A 23,446-nucleotide genomic window follows, 5' to 3' on the forward strand; every position below is an offset into this window, starting at 1 on the left:
AGGTTGCAAAGTGATATTTTTACTTTACAGTTTGAAAATCTTGTTTCCTATTATTGTAATAATCCAAGGGGTTTTCAATGGACTTTATTTAGGTTAAATGTGAAATTGTTTATGCCCCGTTGTTGTTGCTGTTGCTTTTTCCTCTCCTCTGTCTCTGTCTCTGTCGCTGTCATTTAAAATGATGTCATTGTATATAAGGATCACCCTCAATGATTTCTTGAGTATAACTAAATGTTTCAAGTTAAAAAAGTGAAGGGGTGTGAATACTTTCTCACTCCGCTGCACTCTGTCCTCAAGTGTGTTCCACTGTAGCCTGTTAACAACATGCAGATATGATACATTGTGTGTGTGATCACAGAGTACTCTGCCATCACTTCCACCTTCACACAGGAGGCTCAGGAGACCTATTCTCACCAGCTGGCAACTCATTCGCTCACCACTGGTTGATAAATGTCACATGTGCACATAATGCACACATGCCAGTGAATATGAATGACACGACTCATGTGTGTGCCCCAAGGCCGTCGTTTTGTGCTCAAAGTAACTGATGGATGAAGACAGAGGGAGATCTGTGGAGCAGTGTCCTTTGTGCTCAAAGAAGCAGGACAAGGGAAGAATCGTAAATTGGGACTCGTGCATGATGGTCGAGGTGCATTTCCATGGATAAGTAACTATTTATGGTCTGAAACGAGACAGTTCGGCTGCTTCTGCAAAGACTGTGGGTAAATATGAAACTGTGGATAACGAATGCTATGTGGAAAAAAGGTTATGGACATATTTTACATGTCGTTTGATCTTACTACTGTCGCACACACACAGATTGTATTTTTTTATCTGTTGGCAAGAGACAAAATAAATGTGTTAAACCATGGATGTTAAAACAGGACTATCTATCTATCTATCTATCTTACTATCTATCTATCTATCTCTCTATCTATCTCTCTTATCTTTCTATCTTTCTATCTCTCTATCTATCTATCTATCAAGGTGATGTACGCTATATTGTGTGTGTGTGTGTGTGTGTGTGTGTGTGTGTGTGTGTGTGTGTGTGTGTGTGTGTGTGTGTGTGTGTGTGTGTGTGTGTGTGTGTGTGTTGTGGTTGGATGCTGCTCAGCTCCTACAAGATCTATGAGATCCCTGCATGTTGGAGATGGAGATGCTGGAGGACGGTGAGTAGATTTATGACTGTGCATTAGGAGCACTAATCTGTTGCAGGTGTTTCTGGCTGTTCTCCCAGGCCATGCAAGCTCTCCTCCTCAGGAGGCCCCAACTATTTGTGTATGTCTGTGTGTGTGAGTGTGTGTGAGCGACAGAGAAAGGGACAGAAGGAGCGAGAGGACGAGAGAGGGAGAGATTTTTCTTCTCTTTCCACAGCGTCTGCAGGGAGATTATACCACCTCCAAAATCCTCTAAAAACCATCCACAGTGTCGAGGACAAAGAGAAGATGGATTCCATTGACTTCTCTATCAAGTGAAGGACCACAAGACAACAGCAAAGAGCAAACTTCCATTACACAGTGAAGGCCACTTGTTCTGCAGGAGAAATGGCCTTTGTTTTTCTTCCTGAGCTTTTCAAATCAAATTATAAGATTTAGTGAGGCTTCTTTATTGTCTTGCTTTCTTTTTTTGACAATGACAACTCACTCCAGGTAGACAGTAGAAAAGTGCTCTGTCAGCAGGACACAACCTATGGGGTGTATTACAATAATGAAAAGACCACCAGGATGGACTGAGCCAGCAGCTTCACAGGAAGCCTTTTGGGGGATGATGAACAAAGACACAAAGGAACCCACGGAGAAAGTCCTGCTCTGTAGGAAGCCTGCAACGCCTGCTGTGACCAGCTTTGGAAAGATTAAACTTAATAACATGGTTATAGTAAGAGAAGAATAGAGATGGGGCTGGGATCCAGGGGTAGAGGAAGAGGAACAGGGAGGGAGAGGATTGATATGTTGATGAGAGGTTAAGTAAAAGTTAATAAATAAATCCGAACACATTCTTTCAAGCACCAATCTTTATTATTTGGGACAAAAAAAAAGAAGCATGATGCTCTTCCGTTTAGATTTTTTTTTTTCACTCAACAGGGAATGGACATCAGGAGGTAATCTCTGTTCATGACTTTAGTACTACTGCCCTCATGTGGACATATAAAGTACTACGCATTGTCTTCCTCAACACTGACGCCCCCCAAAACAAAGCCACATGCCGCTATCTGTCTGCAAAATGCTTTGTATTTAAAAGGTTTGGTTGGAGACTAGAATGTCTAAATGCATGGGTGGAATGGGGAGTTTGGTTTGCCCTGAAAGTCCCTTAAAGTCAGGGTCATGCCAGGGAACCTTTCTTTCTTTCCTGTCATTGTCAAAACTGCTTTGAGAGAAAAAACCCAAAAGATTAGTTATTTTTTCCCTTCCTTTTACCAAGCATGCCACTCGTACCACAGAGTTTCTGTCATGTGAAAAATCGGATGTTTCAACGCCCAACCGGTCTTGCTGGATGATGTTACAGGCAGCATAACGTTCACCAGACTCTTTCACGCCTGTCACTTGTGCTCAGGTGTTCTCTGGCGAATACCAATCGAGCTGCACAGTGCTGGGCTGTGAGCACAGGTCCCACTAGAGGCTGTGGCTCATGCCACCTCATGGAGTCTGTTTCTGACGGTTTGGTCAGAAACATGCACACTAGTACCCTGCTGGAGGTCATTTTGTATGGCTCTGGCAGTGCCCCTCCTGTTCCTCCTCACACAAAGGAGCAGATACCGGTCCTGCTGCTGGGTTGATGCCCTTCTACGGCCCTGTCCAGTTCTCCTCATGTAACAGCCGGACCAAACCAAACCCCCAAACCATTCTGTTTTGGGGGTTGTCTTGCTTTTGCTTCTCCATTGCACCTGGTGTCACTTTCATTTGCAACAGAGCAGTGAAACTGATTCACAATCACTTGTGGTTCCTAAATGGACAGATTGATATCCCTGAAGTTTAACTGACTAGGTGTTGTACTGTGAGGATTAAGTGTTTTTTTCAGCAGTGTTTATATTCTGAGATTATAATAAGGAATTTGTAAAACATATTTATGTGAATATAAATATAAACAGATATTATCTTAAAATTAAGTCAAATTAACAAGGCAATGGCCGGAAATTAAGAATATCCCTGCTCATATTTTGTCATTTTTAAAAATCTAAAATGACCCTAATACACTGTTCTACAAAAATAGTTTGGTTAATGTTTTTGTCATGGTTCGTACTTGAATATGTTCTGCATGATATGGTTCGTGATAGGAGGGAACCAGTCTTTGGTGAGAGTCACAATGTAGGTTTTCCAAGGGTAAAAGAGCTCTTCCTTTCTCAGCGCTCCTGCAGTGACAATGTTCAAGGCTGCATCTGTGGCAGAGGCCGCCGGCACATCAGTGAGTTTCCTGGGATATAGAAAAACAATACACTTAGCCACTGGATGGCACACAGTAAAAACTACTACAAGAATATCAATGATGCCACATAGTTAGATTCAATTTGATTTGACTAACCCGACTTTCTCCATGGCGGCATCAGTATCGATGAACCCAAGAGTGCATAAAGTGATGGACACGTTGCTCTTCTTCAATGACAGCTCATGGTAGAGGGACCTAAAGAAACCATTCAAGGCTGCTTTTGTTGATGAATATGGTGCCATAAAGGGACTTGCCACTTTGCCTGTGAAGCATTAAAAACTATTAGAGTCAGATGTGAAATATAAGACTGATGAGGCCAACGCACAGATTTGATCTGTGCATACGGACAAATTTAACGCTTCTTTCTTAATTTTCCCAAAATGTTCAAAGACAAGAGGAACATTTCCTCGTGGATCAACATGTGGTCGAGACCATTCATAGAGTCAGCTGAGCCAGGGAATAGCAAATACAGCACTAATGACTCTGCATACCTCCACAAGGGCCAAACAGGCTCCTCAGTCCACTCAAGCTGCAACAATCTGTTCTCTAAATATGCCTGATTTTTTAAAATCAAGATCCATGAAAAAAATCCATGTTGAAAAACACCCTATCTAGCAATGTTAAAGGAAGTGATAAAACAAAAATTCTAATCTAAAATAATCTGAATCTGCACAAGCATTTCCTGACCCTTACATCATCCTTCCATCAAGTTTTGTGGAAATACGTTCAGTTTTGTTTGTGTAATCGTGCTCACAAATAAAGAAATGGACAGGGGGTGAAAACATAATCCCCCCTCAGCAGAGGGAAAGATTTGAAGTCTATGAAACATTTTAAATATTTAACGTAAAAAATGTCCATTTAGTAGTTGTTCTTGAGCTTTGAATCTCTCCTTAGTTATGTAATGGGGTTCATTCTAAATAAAAGCCTCAGATGACTGCAGCTAAAACAGGATAATTTTGATAATAGTCTGAATATAATTTGTTGCAAATGTTTCAAATTAATATTTTCTTTTCATTTTTTTTCAGGTTAGGTTTATATGTCATGATTGATCAAAGGTCACAGCTCTAATTTCACCGGCAGAACGGAGTTGGCTATAGGATGCGGGGAGCGGGGGGAAGATTATTTAGGGACACCGGTAGTAGCGCTCTCCCTCCCTCCTCCCCTCTCTCCACTGCCACACTTCCTGTGCGTGGTGTGGACGCAGCAGGTGTGGACACAGAGTGTTGCGGTAAGCAATAGAGTTGAATGAACTGAAAGTCACTATCACGTGGTTTGGGATCACACAGAAAACGTTGCTTAAACATGAAACGCATTTCTGTCCATAGAACCCAGAGCACGCGCGCCGGTATCAGTGCCTCATGTGCACGCTGTGATCTCCAGTCAGCGGGTACACACAAACGAGTGGGAACGATAATGAACCTAAGTGATGCGCCTGACATTTATTAAGAGTTTATACTTTTATGTATCTGTGACATTGAGTGTAATTTTCTTTTCCTGGTTTAGTATTTGCCATGAGACAATAAGGACGGCCTGGGTCTCTGCTCTATTTAATGAATTAATACTATTGTGTTTTATTTGTTAATTTTATGAAATATTTTAATAACCTTGTTTAACAACCTTGTGACCTAATCAGCATGTTTGTTTCATAGGGCTGCCTTCAGGCAGGATATTCACTCGGTTTTTTCCCCCACATTAAGGTTTCATTTAGATTATTTGGCCTCTTGTTTAAATTAGTTTGATTTGTGGTTAATTTGTTTGATTTGTGGTTTCCCTGTTTTACTTTATTTTGTTCTTTGCTACATAGGCAACGTGCAATATGGTTGACGGGTTCTGTGCAATCCTGGTGTAATGGCTTAAATATGTGTGAGTTATTGGCTCCGTAGATGAGAGACCCTCTATTACTTTATGGTACAATATCGCCTGCAGTAATAATCCACTGGTGCAAATCCACCTGTGTTAGGATTCTCAAAGTGTGCAGTGATCGTTTCACGCATGAGATTTTAACTTTGTTAATTGGGTCCTGAGCCTTTAACTTCTTTCCCCTTTTTATATTTGCCATTTATGTCAAGGGAGTGTACCCCACACGTTGCACATGTCCAGCCTTGTTACTGTGTCGCTCTCATCCACAATGTTTACTGTTGAATCAGTATTTTTAAATCATGTGCCAGAATTGAATAAATTGTCTATTTTTGGAACCGTCAGCCTCCCGTCCCGTTTATTCTAGATATATGTGGTGAACCCGATTGGCGTTTAACTGTCACCTCAAACTTTTGACCACTACAGTTAGTCAAAAAAAACTGTGCTCATCAAAAACTCCCTCAACAGCTGTAAAATAGACCTTGACCTGACATTGTTTTATCCACTGTTGCTGAAAAATGGAGTTAACATCGTTACCTCCACCAACAAGGTTATGTTTTTATCTGCATGTGTTTGTTTGTCTGTTAGTCAGCAGGATTACACATGGAGGGATTACCATGCCTCTGGGTGGAAGGATGTGGTATTGGTCCGGTGAGAACCCATTACAATTTGGTGTCTATCCAGATCAGGGGGCGGATCCAGGAATAATTTCGTAAGATTAAGGAGTTTGATTTCTCAGAGGATAATGAATGGCATGAATTTTAATGGGGAAAAATCAGGCATGTTTCGGGACTGATGTTTATGAGAATTTGCACTTTGTCGCAGATCCAAATCAAATCCAGATGCTGTGAATTTAAATGTCATTTCACAAGGGGACTGTTGGGCCTTGGTGGTGGTTTCATGTTTTTCCTACATGGATTAGTCAAGCCAAGAATTATTTAATCTTTTTCTTGTAAAACCCTTCATATGCTATTCAAGCAAAGTTTATAATATATGATGGTAATGTAATCGATGCATACGTTCATAAGCGTGTATATGTGCAAGTTTGCTGTCTTCAATATTTTCGGGAATGAAAAAGCAGAGACAAACTTACCCAAAAGTGATGAAATGATCACCAGTGATCCTTTACTTTGCTCAAGCGAGTCCATAGCTTTCGAAGCCATCTGAACATAGCTGAATAAATTGACCTATGAAGACACACACACAAATACAGTATATATATAAGGGCACGATTTATGTGCTGACAGAATGCCTAAAATGCTGCATTACCTTCATCAGCCACTCGAAGTACTCTACATCTCCATCCCACATTTTGAAGTGGCTCACGCCGATGTGGTTGAGAACCAGATAATCCAACCCTCCAAGCTTTTCCAGAGCAAACTCCACCACTTTTTCAGGATCTTGCTCGCTGCCCATGTCTGCAGCTATGTAAAGCGCTTCTTGGGCTCCCAAACTTGTGCACTTCTCTGCCACCTATAAGCAGAGATCAAGAGGAATGGGTTAACTGACCAGTCCAGAAAATAGCATAGAAAACCTCCTTTGGTCGTGTTGGGATACCCAACCATTGTTCACCAGTGGTAGGTCCCAACAGCCCCCCTTCGGTCTCAGGATTGCACTTGACGTGTGGCCATGTAACAGTGGCTGAGAAGAACATGAGGCAGAATATTTCCTAGAGGTCAAACTGCATGTGTCGTCGATGTTTGTAGAGGCTCATGAGGTGACTTGATTCCCAAAGACTTGGGCTCGGATTGGATTCTGTCCCATCTTCTGAGTGAAGAGGGACTTGACCTTTCACTACCGGAGGAGTGTGAATCGGAGTAACAGGAATCACATTGTCTGAAAGACTGAGGTGAGGTAGGACCGTCTGAACCTCGTGGAGAAGTAGTGTAGCTTTGGTTGTAACAGAACCACAATAAACTTGTTTTTAAATACAGCTGAATGTCTACTCCTGTAGCAGACAAGTGGAATTGAATTAAAGTTTTTGGCTTGACTGAAAAGTTCAAGATTCCACCTATTTTTGCTATTGGCCAAAATGAAACAAATTTATATTGAAATAAATATGAATAATTGCCAACAGGACTCTTCCTCAAACATGGCACCATCAAATGTTGTGCCTTTGGGCATCCAATAAATTAAGCTATCTGAATTTTGTTAATATTTATATTACAAATAATATTATATAAAAAATAAAAACCTTGAATTGACAAGGTTTTGTTGAGGCACCACCCTTCAAAGGAAGGGAATAGACAACCAATTTACTGATTCAGTCTCATGAAATTACTACCACATCAGTAGTTGGAGTAGGGATATGGAGTTCTTGGCAGTGTAGAGGTTGGCACTTATTCAACATTAATAAAGACAGCACGTGCGTTCAATAAAAACATTTATTATGAAAATAAGAAAAATAAAAACACACTAACTAAACGTGCACTTACTATACACAGGTGTGTGTATTTGTATGCATGTGTCACACACACATGCATACAAATAAAGGTTTGGGGAGGTGTGTGTGTGGTGCTGGTGCCAGGTTAAAGAAAGTGGTTAGTTGCATGTAAAGGATCCGTTTGGTGCTGTTTGAAAAGTCCAGTGAAGCGGTCTTGCTGGTTTGTAGCTCCTGTTGTTCTATTTCTGCTTGTCAGACCTTTTGCTGTGGCCACTCGTGCTGAAGTCCTTAGTCTCGTGTCACTCTTGTGTCTAACCTGACCATAGTTCACAAATAGTAGGTCCCAAAGGTCAATACTTCAACCTATTAATAACTATTCTGGGCTGGGGAGGTGGAGGCAAGTTGCCGGCAGCAGAGCATGAGTGGCAGTGTAGCTGAGCAGGGATCAGTGCGGAGGAGGTCATATTTAAAAAGGCCGCTTTGTTCAGAGAATGGACTGTGATTAGTGGGTGACTGACGAGTTACCCTGAATGCAAAGATCTACAGAGGAAGGGCTTAATCAAAAGCGAAGCCCACTAGAGGGCTACACAGTAAATCATGAAGATGAATAAAATCACGTCCACTATTTTTACAATGTGGCATTAGAACGTTTACATAAGGATGTGAATAATTCCTCCACCACTGATGCTCATGCTTTAGTCATGACATGTTGTAGTTACATGCTTTTTTAAAAATAAGGTTTTCTCTGCATTTGTTTGTTTGTCTTTTAGCAGGACTACGCAGAAACTACAGGAGGGATTACCACGCACCTGGGTGGAAGGATGTGGTGCAATTGTTGTACCAAACCAATTCAGAGCACGGATTCAGGACGTTTTTAGTTTTCACTGATTTTCCAGGAAATAATTAAATGCCATTTTAGTTTTGTCTGTTTTTCTAATTCTGTGACATCTTTAGGGACACACAAGCTCTGCAAAGACACCTCATGATCCTGCTCAACCAACTGTCACACAGTCGCAGTAACATTTTCTGCAACAGTTATCATACCGTAAAAATCTCGTACTGCTGCAAGCCTTAGGGTATTAGGCTCTGTTCAGACATGCCATAACCATCCTTCTCCAGGTGATCAGATCACACATGCACAGCTCAACGCACAGACATGACTGCATCTAAGACACATGTTAATGTAAAGAATGAACAGGGCAATGGACCATTCACGGTACATGTTATCAAGTTCACTGACCTGCTGTAATACTTTCTCCCTTCTTGCTGTAATAACAACTCGGGCTCCGAAACGGGCGTAATGATACGCTATTTGTTCACCGATGCCTGTACTGGCCCCGGTCACCAACACCCTGGCCCCTCGGAGAGATTCTGAAACAAATTCATACACTTAACTTGGTACACTAAAAACACACAAACTAGTGTCAGCAATAGATGCATAATGATACTGGCATTTGTGCCAGTAGGTGAAGATCATGTACACAGATGGATGATTGATTTGAAATTGGATTCAATGTATGAGTGTAGTAATTTCGGCCAAATAGGTTATGTTTTTACCTCTGTCCGTTATTAGTTAGTTTCTTTGTTTGTAAACCAGATTACACAAAACAACTGCAAGGATTTCCACAAAACTTGCTGGAAAGACGCAGTATGGGTCAGGGAAGAACCCATTGAGTTCAAGTGCAGGTCCAGATCAGAGGACAGATCCAGGATTTCTTTCCAGTTTCTTTAACATTGCATTTAACATTATACCCCAGAAATAATTCATGTATCTTGGTGGAAATATATCAGCCAAGGGGACAGATATCTAGGAGTGTGTGAAATTTGGTGGCGGAGGTGTGCCCCCTACTGCCATTTTAGTTGTAATTGTTATCTAACACCATTATCCTCATTTGACAAAATCATGCAGCACATTGTAACTTTACACAGTCAAGATAAAGAAATCATAGTCCTTCCATGGCTGCACCTGGAGTTAAAGGACATTCACACTCGTATGTTTTGATCAATAGACTTGTTTTGCACAACATCTGAGGTCACAATCCTTCCCACACTTTTTATCTTTGTGGTAGTATAATAGTGAGATATTGTGTTATTTATTAACTGAAAGCTGAACCCTTTATGTCCAAGAAGCTGCTACTTTTTGAAGCGATTCCCTGATCATTCCTTCTGGTGCTTCAACTCTTTGTCTGCTGCTTTAATAAATGCTGCTTAAATTATATAGAGGCAAATGTCAGCCCCTTTATAAATCCAGCTGAACGTCTCTCCACGAGAACACACCTTTGCATATGTGGACCGGAAACTAATCAGTCAGCGTCATTCTATATTTGTAAAATGTACTCAAATCAAATGACTAGTCTCCTCAGTAGTCTGCAGTGGCAGCTGTGGTGGCAAATGTTTTACTGGGGGCTGTTGCAAATGTCGATAACTTTGGGAAAAAGACACTGTCCCATTGACTCAAACCATATCATTCAATTACACGTGGAAAGTTCACTGCCTTCTCTCACTGAGGGTAAATGCAGCGCTGTCTCTCTCTGGTAATTCCTCGGTCACAAGCGGAAAGCGTGTCCGATCATCACAAAGAAGCGCTCGCTCAATGTTGTGCCTCTTCTCTCTCTGAAACATCAGCCTTCACAAACCTGTTTATCATACACAGATATTTGTTCGGGCGAAGCATCGAACCACGGTCCACAGAGCATGCAGCGCAGGTGTGTCGGCTGGGTTGAGAAAGTACACAAAGTTTACAGCCACACTTGATGAACACCAGGTGCTGGAGAGAACTGACAGAAATCAGAAGGCGAGAGATGTCCCCCGTGCCGTTTTCTATTTCACCTGCCGCAGTTTTACAAGAGACAGAAGTACAGCAATACATCACCAAGGAATCTATTCGACTATCAGTAAGTGGACAGATCCGCTCTTCACAATGCGCTTACGTCGAAATCGCGTCTTTCTTACCTGCATCCAACGTGGGCGCATTCCACTTCACAGCAAGGAAAGCTACGCATATACTCGCCAGCAGTACTTTGGCGAAGGTTCCCATTTTGACTGTTAAGTGTCCGGTTGTGTTGGTCGTAGTGAGCCCGGATCTCTGGCGAAATCCAGCTCCTGTGAATGCCTGCAACTGCGAACAGGAAATAAGCAATACGCATAAACTGGCCATTTATGTAACCCTGTCATTCTCTTTCTCCCTATGCGTAGTATGGGGGCGTGTCGCTCGGACAAAAATCCAGTGATCCTCAATAACCTCAGAACAGGGAAGAGATGCTCTGGATTTTATAACAGAGTCACATTCATTTATATTTGCTCGTGAGGAAATTGATGTAAAGAACGACTGTAATGATTGCCCACTACCCACAGAGGTTGAAGAAGAGTTTAGACGAACTGCTGCAGGGTTCGTTTTAACCTTTGCATTCAGGGTTGGGTCAAATTTAAACAGTTTTGATATTTAACAGTAGTAAAAATACCCTAAATGTCATTCTTAAACCTTGAAATTTGATGACTCTTCCCAAAGTTACCCCAAATACACAAAAATGAAAATATATACAAATGTTGTACTTTTGTACAGGTGCTACACATGTTTGTACATTGAGGCTGTTCCGGGTCAAATTTGACCCATATCAATTAAAATGGATTTTAGATTCATCAGTGTGGGTCAAATCAAGGAAATGGTGGTTTTAGGGAATCTTTAAAGTCAAGTTTGTCTGTGTTCCCACCACATTTGCCTAGATTCCCTGCAGTCAATGTATGAGTGTAGTGATCAATCAATGTATGAGTGTAGTGAACGCACAACCTGTTACGTCTATTTTCATTGTAAAAGTTGGATAAAGACACAACTTGACTGTGTTGCGTTGAATGGCATTTTACGTCTTCATTTGTTGCGACAACAGAGCAGGCAAAACCCAACAGTGTTTATACAACAGTGGCTTTCGAACAATGTGATCACACCCATCAATATTCAGTATCATGAGATTTTCTTCCCGAACTTCAATAGATTCACCACATAAGTTGTCATTCAAGATCCTTTCAAACAACCATTAGATGACATTAGTCATTAATATCTAATATGTCACTGGTATCTTTTTAGTTCTTAGAACAAAGAATCACATAATTTCCCAAACAGAGGACATAAAAAAACAACAACAAAAAAGTTATATTTATGTTCTATATCACTGGAAAAGGTTTTTTTTCCAAAACAGCATGCCAATTTTTTTCAATACAGAAAATTAGACCAGCTTAATACAATTAAATGCAATCCAATGAAAAGCAATATTGTATTCTACATCTACAAAGCCTACAATGGCTAGTTTTTTAAAAGCTTTCATCCACAATACTGTATGTTTCTTACTACAGTCATAGTTAGTGTTAGCGTTATACTGAAATCCATAATATTGAAATGTGTTCACTTTGACTACAATAAACATTATAGTTTAATAAATTTCTGCTAGCATCCATCAAAACAAATCTTTATTATAGTAGAATTGTTGGCTGAGTTGTATTGCTTTGCATTATATTTGACTGTTCTACATAATAAACAGGCCACTGAGTGTAAAAAGAACATTATTTTCAGTAAAATACTCATATTTAATCTGACAGTAAATATGTTGCTTTGGTTGAATCCAGGTGTGATATGACCAGTCGTGTCTCTTTAGAAAGACAACAGTAACATCTTAGTAAAACTCAGTAATGAAGTGACAGTATGTTTTTCCTACAACATTTCTCATATTTCATGTCAAACCTGGATCATTATTTTCAGTAGTTGGCATGGCTTCACTTGTGTAGTGATCCATTTCAAGTTTTTTTCTTTAGTTATTTTAGCTCAATATATCTGGACCTTGTGTGTCTTTAATGCTGCAAACCCAAGCCATTCATTTTTCTTTTATTGCAGGAGTCAATAAACATTTAAAGAAAAAGAACAGTCTGCAAAAAAAAAATATATATATATATATATACATAAAGGTATATGATTCACAGATAGAAACAGTAATTACAGTTGTTCGATATACAAAACAAAATAATAATTTAGATGGTTTAAATGCATAAAGAGCGAGATGACGAATCTGCTGCTTTTAAATACCGTCAGCCTTGGCGTTTGAAAGAGCAACTTTATTGACACACACCTTGTGGGAACAAGCAGGGTTTGTCCTTCAGTGCTAAACATAAAACAGTCACCACTTTTCATCCGCAGCATACCTGGAATACGTGTTCTTGAGAGGAAACTACACCGCTGAGGATCATGGCGGCAAAGATTTTGCCCGTAGTGAAGTTAGTACTTTTAATTTCTCCCACAATTCCACTTAAGTCGTTGCCGCTAGGAGCTAGCAGCTCAGCTAGCATGTTAGCTAACTGATGCTAAGTTGGTTATTTATCTGTCCAGGAGCAGTGCATCTGTCGTCTGTAGATTCGTTGCTTATCAGTACTGTTTCTAACATCTGAGGAGACTCTCTCGTGGAGCTCTGTCATAGTGGTGAAGTGGACCCGTGCTTTGTGTCAGTGTTGAAAGGGAACAGGGGAGGACATGTTTCTGATCAGCTCGACTCCATCTGTCCTTTCCTTTCCAGACTGGCCGCCAAGGTGACCATAGCAGGAGGAGCTCTGTATGTGGCCTGTGACTCCGGTCTGCTGGGGGGCAGTGAGCAGGGCTCAGAGGCCCTGCAGAAGGCCAAGGCTGCAATACCCCCCGCCATACAGGAATGGATGAAGTACTTCGGCCTGGAGGTACAGATAGCATGCACTGAGTTAATATCTTACCATGATCCAGCACAGCCATGGGTCATGGCAACATATGTGAGCAGACTGCAGCCTGTCGGGTCACAACTGTCAAACCTGGATCATTATTTTCAGTAGTTGGCTTCACTGTTTCACTGCATGATGTTGAGAAGTACCTCAAAAGAATAATGTTCAGCCAATATTGGCTCTTTCCTATTTGACTCTTTATCTTGTTTACATTTGTCAAACTAATGGGTCCTCCCTCTCCACAGGCTCAGCTCCCAGCCATGCCGAAGGTTGAATTCTCTCCCGTTCAGTCGTGGAATTCTGGTACGAACGAGTTACACAAGCCCTGTCATGAGTTTAGGTTTTTGAGTGTGAACGAATGGGAGTTTCACTTGTGTAGTGATCCATTTCAAGTTTTTTTCTTTAGTTACTTTAGCTCAATATATCTGGACCTTGTGTGTGTCTTTAATGCTGCAAACCCAAGCCATTCATTTTTCTTTTATTGCAGGAGTACGGTGGACGGTTTCATCTCTTTCGGAGGCTCCAATGAAGGCAACTGAATATTCAAGTCAGGGTCTGCAGTACCTGAAAGACCTCACCAAGTGAACTGGAAGTCTGGGCAACCAGACATTGATCCATCTTTTTGACTCTTGCACTTGAGAAACATCACTTCTTCAAATGTTGTCACCCCTCACAAGAAAAAAAGAAAACTGCTTGATAAAATTAAGCTACGGAGTGTCCTCTTTTGAATGGTTCAGCGGCATTTGGTGTGAGGTATACATTAGACAAAACGTTATGTCATTTATGTATACCATAAATTTGTTTGTACAGACTAATTCACCCCCCCAAACCATCCAAAAAATGTAACGAAGAGTGTCTGTTGTGTGTGTATGTATATATATATATGCAGTTTCACTTTGTGACTAAGTAATACATCAATCTTAAAACATGTCCTGTATATTTATTAAATCGAAGTACAACACAATGCATGCTTATAATGAAAGTGTTTGAAGAACAAGAGCATCAAATGTGCAAAAGTCTTTATTACCCATGACAGAATAATAACGACACATATTACCTGTTGATGCTGCTACAACTTCAGAACAGGAGGTGGTGATTGAAGCACGAAGAAGAGCGCGCACAGTCGTTTGTAACTCCACTCTACACAACACAGAAACACTCCACAGCACCACTAGGGGTGATGTACAGTGTTAACCTTTTTTTTGATTGATATTTTAAAAGTGGCTTTAAACAAACAGTACTAATTATGCCACACACTGTCACTTCTCCAATGCCAAAGTTAAAATTGAAAATCTCTTTTGACACTGCTCAGATGGTGCATGCAGCTCCGACAGTTAAAAATAACAGTAACGGTACACCTACTGATTAACTAGTTTACTGAGGGATACACTGAATGACAGAAGGTTGAGATGAAATCCATACTGCAAGCATACATGTCGTGTTTGTGAGAATACCAGACAGACGGGACAGACTGGAACCAGAGTTAGCTACTGTCTACAAAGTGGTTTGTCAGTTGATTACACCTGTTATAATTTGTGTATGAATGACCCTTTCACTAAAGGGTGGTGGTGGTGTTTCAGTGAGATATTCATATTGTGAATAATCACAACAGGCAACATTACAAGGCATTTAACACACGTTGTACAGATTAAATACTGTCATCTGAATGTATTGAAACAATTTTTTTCTCTTAATCCATGTGATATAAAGCAATACTCTGCTGTATTTTGGGGAAACATAGCATAACATAACCTAAACATGTAAACTTTATACAGTTAAAGTGCTCCCCACAATATCAACGGTGACTTTTCACAACCAATGATGATGTGTGTAATATTTAAAGAACTTGTTCATACTGCATTATAGAGCAAAAACACAGCACTAACGTAAAGCAAAACGTTCCACAAGCTGTCAGTGGCACCACTTCTGAATGAAAACCTAATAGCAGCCTTCATACGCAAAGATTCATTGAGAGCGTAGATAGTCAGAGTATACAGTATGTACAATATTGCAAAATGACAAGCCGGAAGGCACTTGATGATTTGTGTGGGATCATGGGAATTAAGCATCTCAAATAGCAGGACAAAGAATCTGATGTTCCTTGTGCTGTGCAAACTAATTAATTAGAATCTGTGCAGAAACCTTCCTTCAAGGCTTAAAGAAGAGATGTACAGCATGAAAAAAAAGCAAATTCTCCGCCATGGATACTACAATAAAAACATGGTGCAAAGAAGCAGGGGTATATTTCTACATGAGCACAACTCATTTGAACTGGTCTTGACAACACCAGGGCCTCATTAAGGTGACTTTACAATGCTGCTTTTATTCATTCCTTCCACTACTAACACTGATATTGATATTGTTAGATAAATACAGTAGAGGTATTTATCTACCCATAACATTAAATTAATGTCTCCCTGTAATGCTTCTACACAGACAAAAGTGTGTATACCAAACGTACTACCCAGAACATCTAAAGTAAAGCATCTTTAAAGGGAAATCTTAAGCAGCTTTTTAGTCACACTTAGATTTAATTATGATAATTAATATATGGACAGATTACTGTGTCCAGGACAACATTGCAAAATGCAGTATCAACTGCACTTTGCAGCTGTTGGGCAGTGCAATCTTGTTCTGTCCAAATGTTAAAGTATAAAGTAGAGCAGCAAAAATAAAACACGTTGACTCCCTCAAAATAGCAAAGCATAGCGGTGCTACAGTTCTGCTGTGCATACAAAAAAAGATTGCACTTTCTTCTCAACAATAAAGCCTATTAACTACCCAACCCTGCCATGGCTTTGAATAACAAGATTGTAACAATGAGTGGAACAGAAGCAGATGGAGGGAGGGCTGGAGGGTGAGATCAGTGTCCACTTTCTCTAGGTGGTTTTGACCAGGTCATATACATGAATGTGAAAGTCATCATCGTATTTGATATAGTAGACCGAGGGCTTGGCCGGGACTTGGTAGATGACCAGGCCAGTTCTCTTCACGCCCTTGTCAGTAACATACTCCACTTGTTTCCCCACCAGACTCTCTGTCTCTTCTCCTGGCTTCCTGTCCGCAGGCAACAGGTGCTTGTTTTCTGGGGGGAGGAATGAAACAGAATAACAACAGAAAATTAACAATACAATGACAAATAAAATTGCCAGTCTCACCAGTTTTTGTCATATGAAATGAGGAAATATGCAACTTCTAGTTCACTGGTAGTGTACAAAAAAATTATGATTCATTTGTGAGTCTTTCTTTAGTCCAGTCTTGTTTTCTCAGTTTCTCCACCAGTCTGTTTTCTTCTTGTCTGTGTTGTTTCTCAGTTTCTCAGCTAAGAGGTCATTGTAGATAAATTGTAATAAATGATGGTCTAGGGCCAGTTGTGTATTGACTTTAAGTGTCTGACACTAAAAGAGCCTCAAGAAAGTTTCTCATAATTATTTTCATGAGCATAAATATCTGATCCCCCAAAGATGTCACAGTCTGATCTAACTCTCTAACTTTCCCTGTCTACTGCCGGCGGACAAAACCTGTGATAGAGAGTCTACGAATGAATACAGACTTCCATGACCGCTGTGACTGTTGGTGATCACACATGGTATTCATGTCTACCAAAACTGATGCAATCCTCCCTAGGAGAAAACCGATTTACATCACACTGTGGTTGCTCCTGATCTTATCTAGGACACGTCAGAACACGAATACCAGAGACTTAATGAAGCTTTGTCAAGTATCGATTTGTCTTTGTCATACACGCGTTACAAGTACCTGCTTCAGGAAGAATCCTTAGGTCTCCGTCTGCGTAGTCATCCCACAGCTGGTACATGTAAAGAACGGGGTCCTTCTCGTACGTGATGTAATACCAGTTGGTCATGATTGGAGCTCTGGAGAGGACCATGCCTCTCCACTCATTTTTCTCTCCATCCTCTTTTTCAAAAAGATGCTCAACAGCTTTGCCCACCAGCTCCTCCGCCCCTGGAGGTATCTTGATTTTGTTGTTTACTGTGGAGATGCGGGCACAAAGGATGTATGATATACTGTAAAACCCAACTGTTGCAATAAGAATCCAAAACATAAATTGCTCCTCCTGACTCACCAACTTTTTCTGACAGGACTTGCAAGTTGGACACTCTCTCGTCCTTGAACAGCTCGATGCCATAGACGCAGTCAAAGCCGTCATACTTCACCATAAAGAGGGAGGGATTTACACTAAGCCTGTCAAGCACTGTTCCCTTCCATTTGCTCTGGTTCCCCTTCTCGCGCCAGTTGTGTTGAATACGCACTCCCAGAATACTATTTGGGTCGGGGCTCACTGTGTCACTCAGTTCCCCGCTGCTTCGCTTTCTGGTAAAACAGGATGAATATGTGACTAGATACAAAATGCATAATGTTTTTAAGATTTCATGCTATGTCACTAATTTGTATTTGATCAAATTTGAATGTGAGAATTAGATTAAGCTGAAGTCACTTGCTCATGCAGGTTCATTTTTGATGTAATGATTATTTAAATCAACACTGCAGCCTTTGGATCAGCCACACGTTATTTGCAAATTCCAATGTCTCACACGTGAATTAACCATTTTCTAATCTCGCCATTTGGGACATTGTAGTTTTACTGTTTCATTATATTCTTAAAAACCACCAGTAATGGCAACATATGATGTCATACACAGAGATCCACATACCTGCCCCTTTTCTTGGACATGCCTCCAGAAAGTCAAAGGCTACAAATCAAAGGACAAACAGGGCAATGCTCAGTTACAACGTGACAGCTGCCAAACTTCACATGCAAAGTATTGCTCCACCATGACAGAGGGCCTGTGCTTCCTGTCAGAGCTCTGCTCTGACAGGAAGCAGCCTGCTCTCTCCTGACAGACTGACAACTCCAGCAGCCAATGGTTTAGCATGATGGAGTAATAACTTCCTGGGTATTTACTTCTACTACACAGTCATGGAGGTCAGTGTTTGACACACACACAAACACACACACAGCACCACGGAGGAGAGACCGTGTGGTTTGTCATATGGCCTGAGTTGAGGGGTTAAAGACGCCAATGTGAATAATGAGGCAACTTCAGGAGAACACGTCAGCCATATCACTAGTGTGTGGACGCAATACGGTGACATGTTGCTGCTAATAACTTGTACATTAGCTAAAATATGACGAGGCAAAATAAACTGCCCTGTGCTCCACCAACTCACCTGCAGCTCCTCCTGTCTGTCCTGGCTCTACCTCAATGCAGATGTGACTGTGGGTCCAAGTGGAGGCGGCTAGCTAACGCTGCGCTAGCACCGTCCCCCTGCGGCAGCTAACAGACACCAGCAGTAGCATAGCGTTAGCAGCTGAGCCCTCTCCTCAGAAAACGCATTTTTATTACCTTGACGCAGATTTCATATCAGTATCGTCCAGTTTGTCAGGCGGACAAACGCTCCCGCAAACCGACGCGTCTACGTGAATCTCGCGAAACCTGTAAAGAGGGGGGCGGAAAAACGGGAGTTGGGGAAAAGGACTCCAGCTCCCAGCGAGCATCCAGCCGCCATGACCGCGGAGAAGGACGTGAGCGCTGGCGCAATGCACGCCGGGAGTTGGTGTTTTGGTGACGACGGTGTGGACTTTAAACGGGGGGGGTTGGACGTCAGCTGTTTGAGACAACACGCTGCTCACCAACATGTCAGGAGCTGCAGCAGAAAGCGCTGCATCCGAACCTGGCGGTCAGGATTCCTCCTGAGGCGGCTCCACGTCTACCCTCTGCGGACAGAAAGCACGGGACAGCTGCTGAAGTTGTAAACAGGATCATTCAATGTCACCTTGTGCTCAGGAGTCAATACTTCGTTACCACTTCAGCAGAGGGGATTTGTCCCGAACACAGACAAGAAGAAAACAGACGGGTGGAGAAAGTACTCAAACGTCTTTCTCAAGCAAAAGTACAAATAAACAGAACAAAATCTTACTAAGTTAAAGCAAAAATACGTTTTCTACTTGACCAAAAGTAAGTAAGTACTTGGTTTTAATATACTTAAAGTATTAAAAGTACTTGTAGAGAGTAGCCTATTCCCGAATGCAATGGTCTTTTGAATTCGGGAATAGGTTACTAGATTAATCTATTACATCTTTAACTGTATAACGGTATTCTGTTTAAGACAAGAATGGTACTGACTCTGTCATATTAACAAAGAATGTTGCAGATGTTTCTACTGAGAATATTTACATTGTCATATTATTTAGTGACTGTGTCTCAGCGGTGGCCTCGGTGAGAGCTGCTGCTCTGATTGGATCAATGGACTAATTCCACTATTATTATTGATTACTTTCCAAAATATAAAATAAATACTTGAATTGAACTTAAATGCAATGTTTTTTTGAAATGTAGGGAAGTAGAAAGTACAGATACTTGCTGATATATGTAGTAAAGTAAATGTGAAAAGTACCTGAAAATAAATCGACTAAACACAGATACATGAAGAAAATGTACTTTTGTTACATCCCACCACTATTCAAAAAATACATCCTTGAGCAAGAAGCACAGAAGTAAAATCTGAGCCCTTAAAAAATAAAAAATAAATAGGTAAATATAAAATCAACGTTCATATAAATTAAACCAATGGTGGAATTAATTAAACAAATGTTAAAATATATCAATCTCAGCATGTAGAATATATAGATACGACTCTAGCACCGGTGCTAGTGCATAATAAAAAAAATATTGCTACTTCTGCCAAACAGTTTATGTTTTCATTTGCATCAGGCTGTGGATCCAGTTCATTTCTGTATAAAGTTGTGTTTTTCAACATTATAGTTGATTTCTGAGATAATTATTATGGATCCTGATGAGAAAAATCAGTCACGTTTCGGGGACTGATATTTACGAGTGTTTACGATTTGGTGCAGATCCAAATACAAATCTGGATCTAGCAAACTTAAATCTGGTTTTATAAGGGGACGGTTGAGCCTTGGTGGAGGTATACACACTCTACTGACAGCATTTGAATCAACTGATACAAATACTGCTGCAGAACCTAAGCACTGATCATTAAATGTAAACTCAGACCCACGCTTGTGCATCTTTAAAAAAGCATTTTCAGTTCATTTTCATGAGCGTTTGTAAATGTGAACGTCTGCATTTACTGATGTTTTATAGGCTGTCATACCTGGTCCCAGCTGATAACGATAAAATTATCGACACTGAACAAAACTTTGACCCATCAAACATTATTTTTCCAGAGCTGACAACAGATTTCATGGCTTTCTTCATCATGTTAATACAAATTTCACATTTTCAAAACAATACAGAAATGTGTGCAATGTAATTTACACAACACTTTCATGCTAACTTTATTTCCGTGTTCAGTTTGGTATACTTTGAAAATGTATGATGTAAAGAATTTTGCGTGACCCATTTCAAAACAAAAAGTGCCAACTGAAAAACAAAACCACAGCACTACACAGATATTAAACAACGTAGCACCACACGTTTGCTTTGTCTTGAAGAATACAACCCCATCATCCACACCGGCAAATTATCAGTTAATCTGATTTGCCTAATTCCTTTTTAACACTTCCCTAATCCAGTCCCCGAAGGAGGATACACTTGTGTAGACATCAGGGGTCTTGGGGTTTCCGCATCGCCGGCCAGAGAAGGAGACACGCCTGCTGCAGCTCCATCACACACCAGAGGGCCACCTGAATCCCCCTTGAAGAGAAAACATACATGTCACTTAACAGTAGGTGTGTTTAAAAATACTTTTTTTCCCTGTGTTCAGTTTTGCTTGATCAATGACCAGCCCGTTTACTTTCTCACCCTGCAGGGGCCTTGAAAAGCTTTCGCTCCTTCACTGCAAACCATTGATCTAGAGATGGGAACCGATCCCCATCTCCTACGACATGTCCGCCGTGACAGCGTGGTTACGTTGACTTCCTGAAGCGTGTTGGGTTTGGTTCCGTCATCCCCTATGTCCCCCCAGCCGGCTGTGAGGCAGCGACTTCCTGTTGCCACCCTGCTTGTTTTCAGAGAGATCAGCTGCACTGCTGCACTCAGTTGTGCCATGCCGTTCAGCTGAGATGAGGGGATTGATGATTGAGAAATACAGAAAAAACATCTGGTTTTATGGTTTTTGTGCAAGCTAGAGACAATACTGAAAATGTGAAAGTGCTGTAGACAACAGTTGAAACTGTCCTCACCTTCAGGAGCATGATGTCATTTGCATGGTTCTCATACCCGGGATAGGGAATGGATCTGATAGCTCTGAATTCCTGCTTTGTACTCTCGTTAGCTGACAGGGAATCAACGCCGAGCACAACTGTGTATGTTCTAGAAATCACAATTTAATGAAGACTAGACATTAGATATGATGTCAAGGCTGCAAATACACAGAAATCATTTTCCACATTGGTCTGTGTTCTGATGTGAGATGCTGAGAATGAACACTGACTAACTAGATTAACTTTGAGATTTAGATGGTTATTTTATCATTTATTAAACCTTCCTCAGAAGTTCTTGAGGACAAATCCTTGTCATGTGTGATGAAATGTAGATATGAGGTTCAAAGTCCTTAACTTGTCCTTTACTTCCATAAAAAGGATATGTTTGGACTCCGCTTCAGTGGACATGTTGAGACATTCTAACGTTGGGTTAGAAGACCAGAGATAAAGATTGGGGTCTCGGTCTACTGTGTTTTATCTAATCTTATCTCAAACATGTGACACACGTGGTCTGTCAGAGAGTTTGTGGAAGAGTCTTTCTGTTCTCAGCTGACGGCATTTTGGACTGATGAAGCATTGCAACTTTTTTAAATGATAGAACAATATGTTATTGTAAATCTTTACTTTAGAAACTACAGCAATTGGTGACAGTGATGAGTTGAAGTTCATACTCTTTTTCAGCAAAGTTCAACAGTTAAGATGAATGGAAATTTATCAGATAAATGTGGCCTTTGTTATTGCTTAATTAATGACAGTTATATCAGTTTCCTCTTTTCTACAAGGTTACATTACTTGTGGTTAAAAAACAGTGTTGAAGAAGGAATGTGGTTTTGAGTCATGCAACATACCACAGCCTGAAACTGAACTCATCTGTTGGGAACAGAAAGTACATCTTTATTAAATTCACCAGAAAAACTGTATTAAACTTTGATGAATGTTCTTGTTGAATATGACGTGAGTCAGGAAATAACAGCATTTTAACGCTGTTGAATTTGTATTGGGCTCAAGTAAACACAGGAAAAACTATTAAATTCTTTTTTTAATTGTGATATGAAGAATGTTATCATAGGAAACAAATTAAGACAATGTTTTAAGGTATTTTGCAACAAACACTGAAAGAGTGACTTAGACACAAACATATTTCCCCCTCAGGAAACATTAATTAATCAGAAGGAACGGAAGAAAGGAAATAAAGAAAATGCATAAAAACTAAATTATTAAATTGTATAAACACACATACAAGCACATGCATACACACTCATGAATTAAAATGAATAGAAATAATAACAATACATGCAAAAATAAACAACAAATAAATGCAAGAAAGAAAATTAAAAAAATGGATAAGGACTCGGAGCTCAAATGAATGTAACAATGATTAGTTAGTGTGCAAACATTATAGACAATGAGAAGGAATTTTGATTGATATTTATGCAGGTATTATATGATAGTCTATAGTCTATGGGGTTTAAATCCTACTCAAGCCCAAATGTCTTTGTCTCCTTCAATATCATATCATCATATCACACTTCATTTTTTACTCTCCCATAAAAGCACAACTAAAACATTTGTCTCGAGATATTTGAGCCGATTTTTACACCCAAACACGCAATTTGCTGGGGCTAGAACAGAACACACACACCCAGTGGCTGCAGTTTGCCTTTTTACCTCCACCAATGAGGTCATATTTTCATCTGTATCTCCATTAAGCCCCTCCCCATTCCATGAATTTTATTTGATCACTTTCTTTAACATTGCAATATTCAGCCTTTCTCAACTTTTTTGTAAATTTCTCAGAGGAATAATTCTACTTATCCCTCTACAAATGATTCATAGTGCAATCATTCATTATTGCCTCAACTTAT

The 23,446-nt window shown here is 40.4% G+C and overlaps 4 protein-coding genes and 1 long non-coding RNA gene across 7 annotated transcripts; 2 read left to right on the forward strand and 3 right to left on the reverse strand.

The window, feature by feature from the left end:
• Window positions 1–1,996: 1,996 nt before the first annotated feature.
• hsd11b1la (hydroxysteroid (11-beta) dehydrogenase 1-like a) lies at window positions 1,997–10,859 on the reverse strand. Its single transcript, XM_047343287.1, has 6 exons — window positions 10,613–10,859; window positions 8,901–9,031; window positions 6,547–6,750; window positions 6,371–6,464; window positions 3,517–3,682; window positions 1,997–3,408 (listed from the first exon to the last, which is right to left on the reverse strand). Exons 1-6 carry the CDS (start codon window positions 10,815–10,817, stop codon window positions 3,225–3,227), a joined length of 984 nt encoding a protein of 327 aa, XP_047199243.1. The 5' UTR covers window positions 10,818–10,859; the 3' UTR covers window positions 1,997–3,224.
• A 1,890-nt stretch (window positions 10,860–12,749) lies between these two features.
• On the forward strand, window positions 12,750–14,318 carry micos13 (mitochondrial contact site and cristae organizing system subunit 13). The gene is made up of 4 exons (XM_047342937.1): window positions 12,750–12,919; window positions 13,216–13,372; window positions 13,636–13,693; window positions 13,878–14,318. Exons 1-4 carry the CDS (start codon window positions 12,891–12,893, stop codon window positions 13,973–13,975), a joined length of 342 nt encoding a protein of 113 aa, XP_047198893.1. The 5' UTR covers window positions 12,750–12,890; the 3' UTR covers window positions 13,976–14,318.
• A 76-nt stretch (window positions 14,319–14,394) lies between these two features.
• Window positions 14,395–18,849, reverse strand: LOC124854688 (spindlin-1-like). 2 transcript variants are annotated; one of them, XM_047342935.1, is made up of 5 exons: window positions 18,760–18,849; window positions 18,067–18,105; window positions 17,478–17,725; window positions 17,150–17,383; window positions 14,395–16,475 (listed from the first exon to the last, which is right to left on the reverse strand). In XM_047342935.1, exons 2-5 carry the CDS (start codon window positions 18,084–18,086, stop codon window positions 16,270–16,272), a joined length of 708 nt encoding a protein of 235 aa, XP_047198891.1. In that variant the 5' UTR covers window positions 18,087–18,105; window positions 18,760–18,849; the 3' UTR covers window positions 14,395–16,269. The 2 variants fall into 2 exon arrangements, with proteins under 2 accessions (XP_047198891.1, XP_047198890.1); XM_047342934.1 differs by lacking the exon at window positions 18,760–18,849 and adding an exon at window positions 18,584–18,723.
• On the forward strand, window positions 18,170–22,630 carry LOC124854691. Of its 2 annotated transcripts, none has more exons than XR_007034817.1 (3): window positions 18,170–18,338; window positions 20,952–21,103; window positions 21,188–22,630. It is a non-coding gene; the product is annotated as an uncharacterized LOC124854691 (long non-coding RNA). The 2 variants fall into 2 exon arrangements; XR_007034816.1 differs by lacking the exon at window positions 18,170–18,338 and adding an exon at window positions 18,975–19,371.
• On the reverse strand, window positions 20,592–21,718 carry LOC124854689 (serine protease ami-like). The gene is made up of 3 exons (XM_047342936.1): window positions 21,561–21,718; window positions 21,181–21,435; window positions 20,592–21,072 (listed from the first exon to the last, which is right to left on the reverse strand). The coding sequence occupies exons 1-3, from the start codon at window positions 21,570–21,572 to the stop codon at window positions 20,932–20,934; spliced, it is 408 nt and encodes a 135-aa protein (XP_047198892.1). The 5' UTR covers window positions 21,573–21,718; the 3' UTR covers window positions 20,592–20,931.
• Window positions 22,631–23,446: the final 816 nt, after the last annotated feature.

Source organism: Hippoglossus stenolepis, chromosome 14, assembly GCF_022539355.2.
Source record: "Hippoglossus stenolepis isolate QCI-W04-F060 chromosome 14, HSTE1.2, whole genome shotgun sequence".
NCBI classification, from domain to species: domain Eukaryota; kingdom Metazoa; phylum Chordata; class Actinopteri; order Pleuronectiformes; family Pleuronectidae; genus Hippoglossus; species Hippoglossus stenolepis.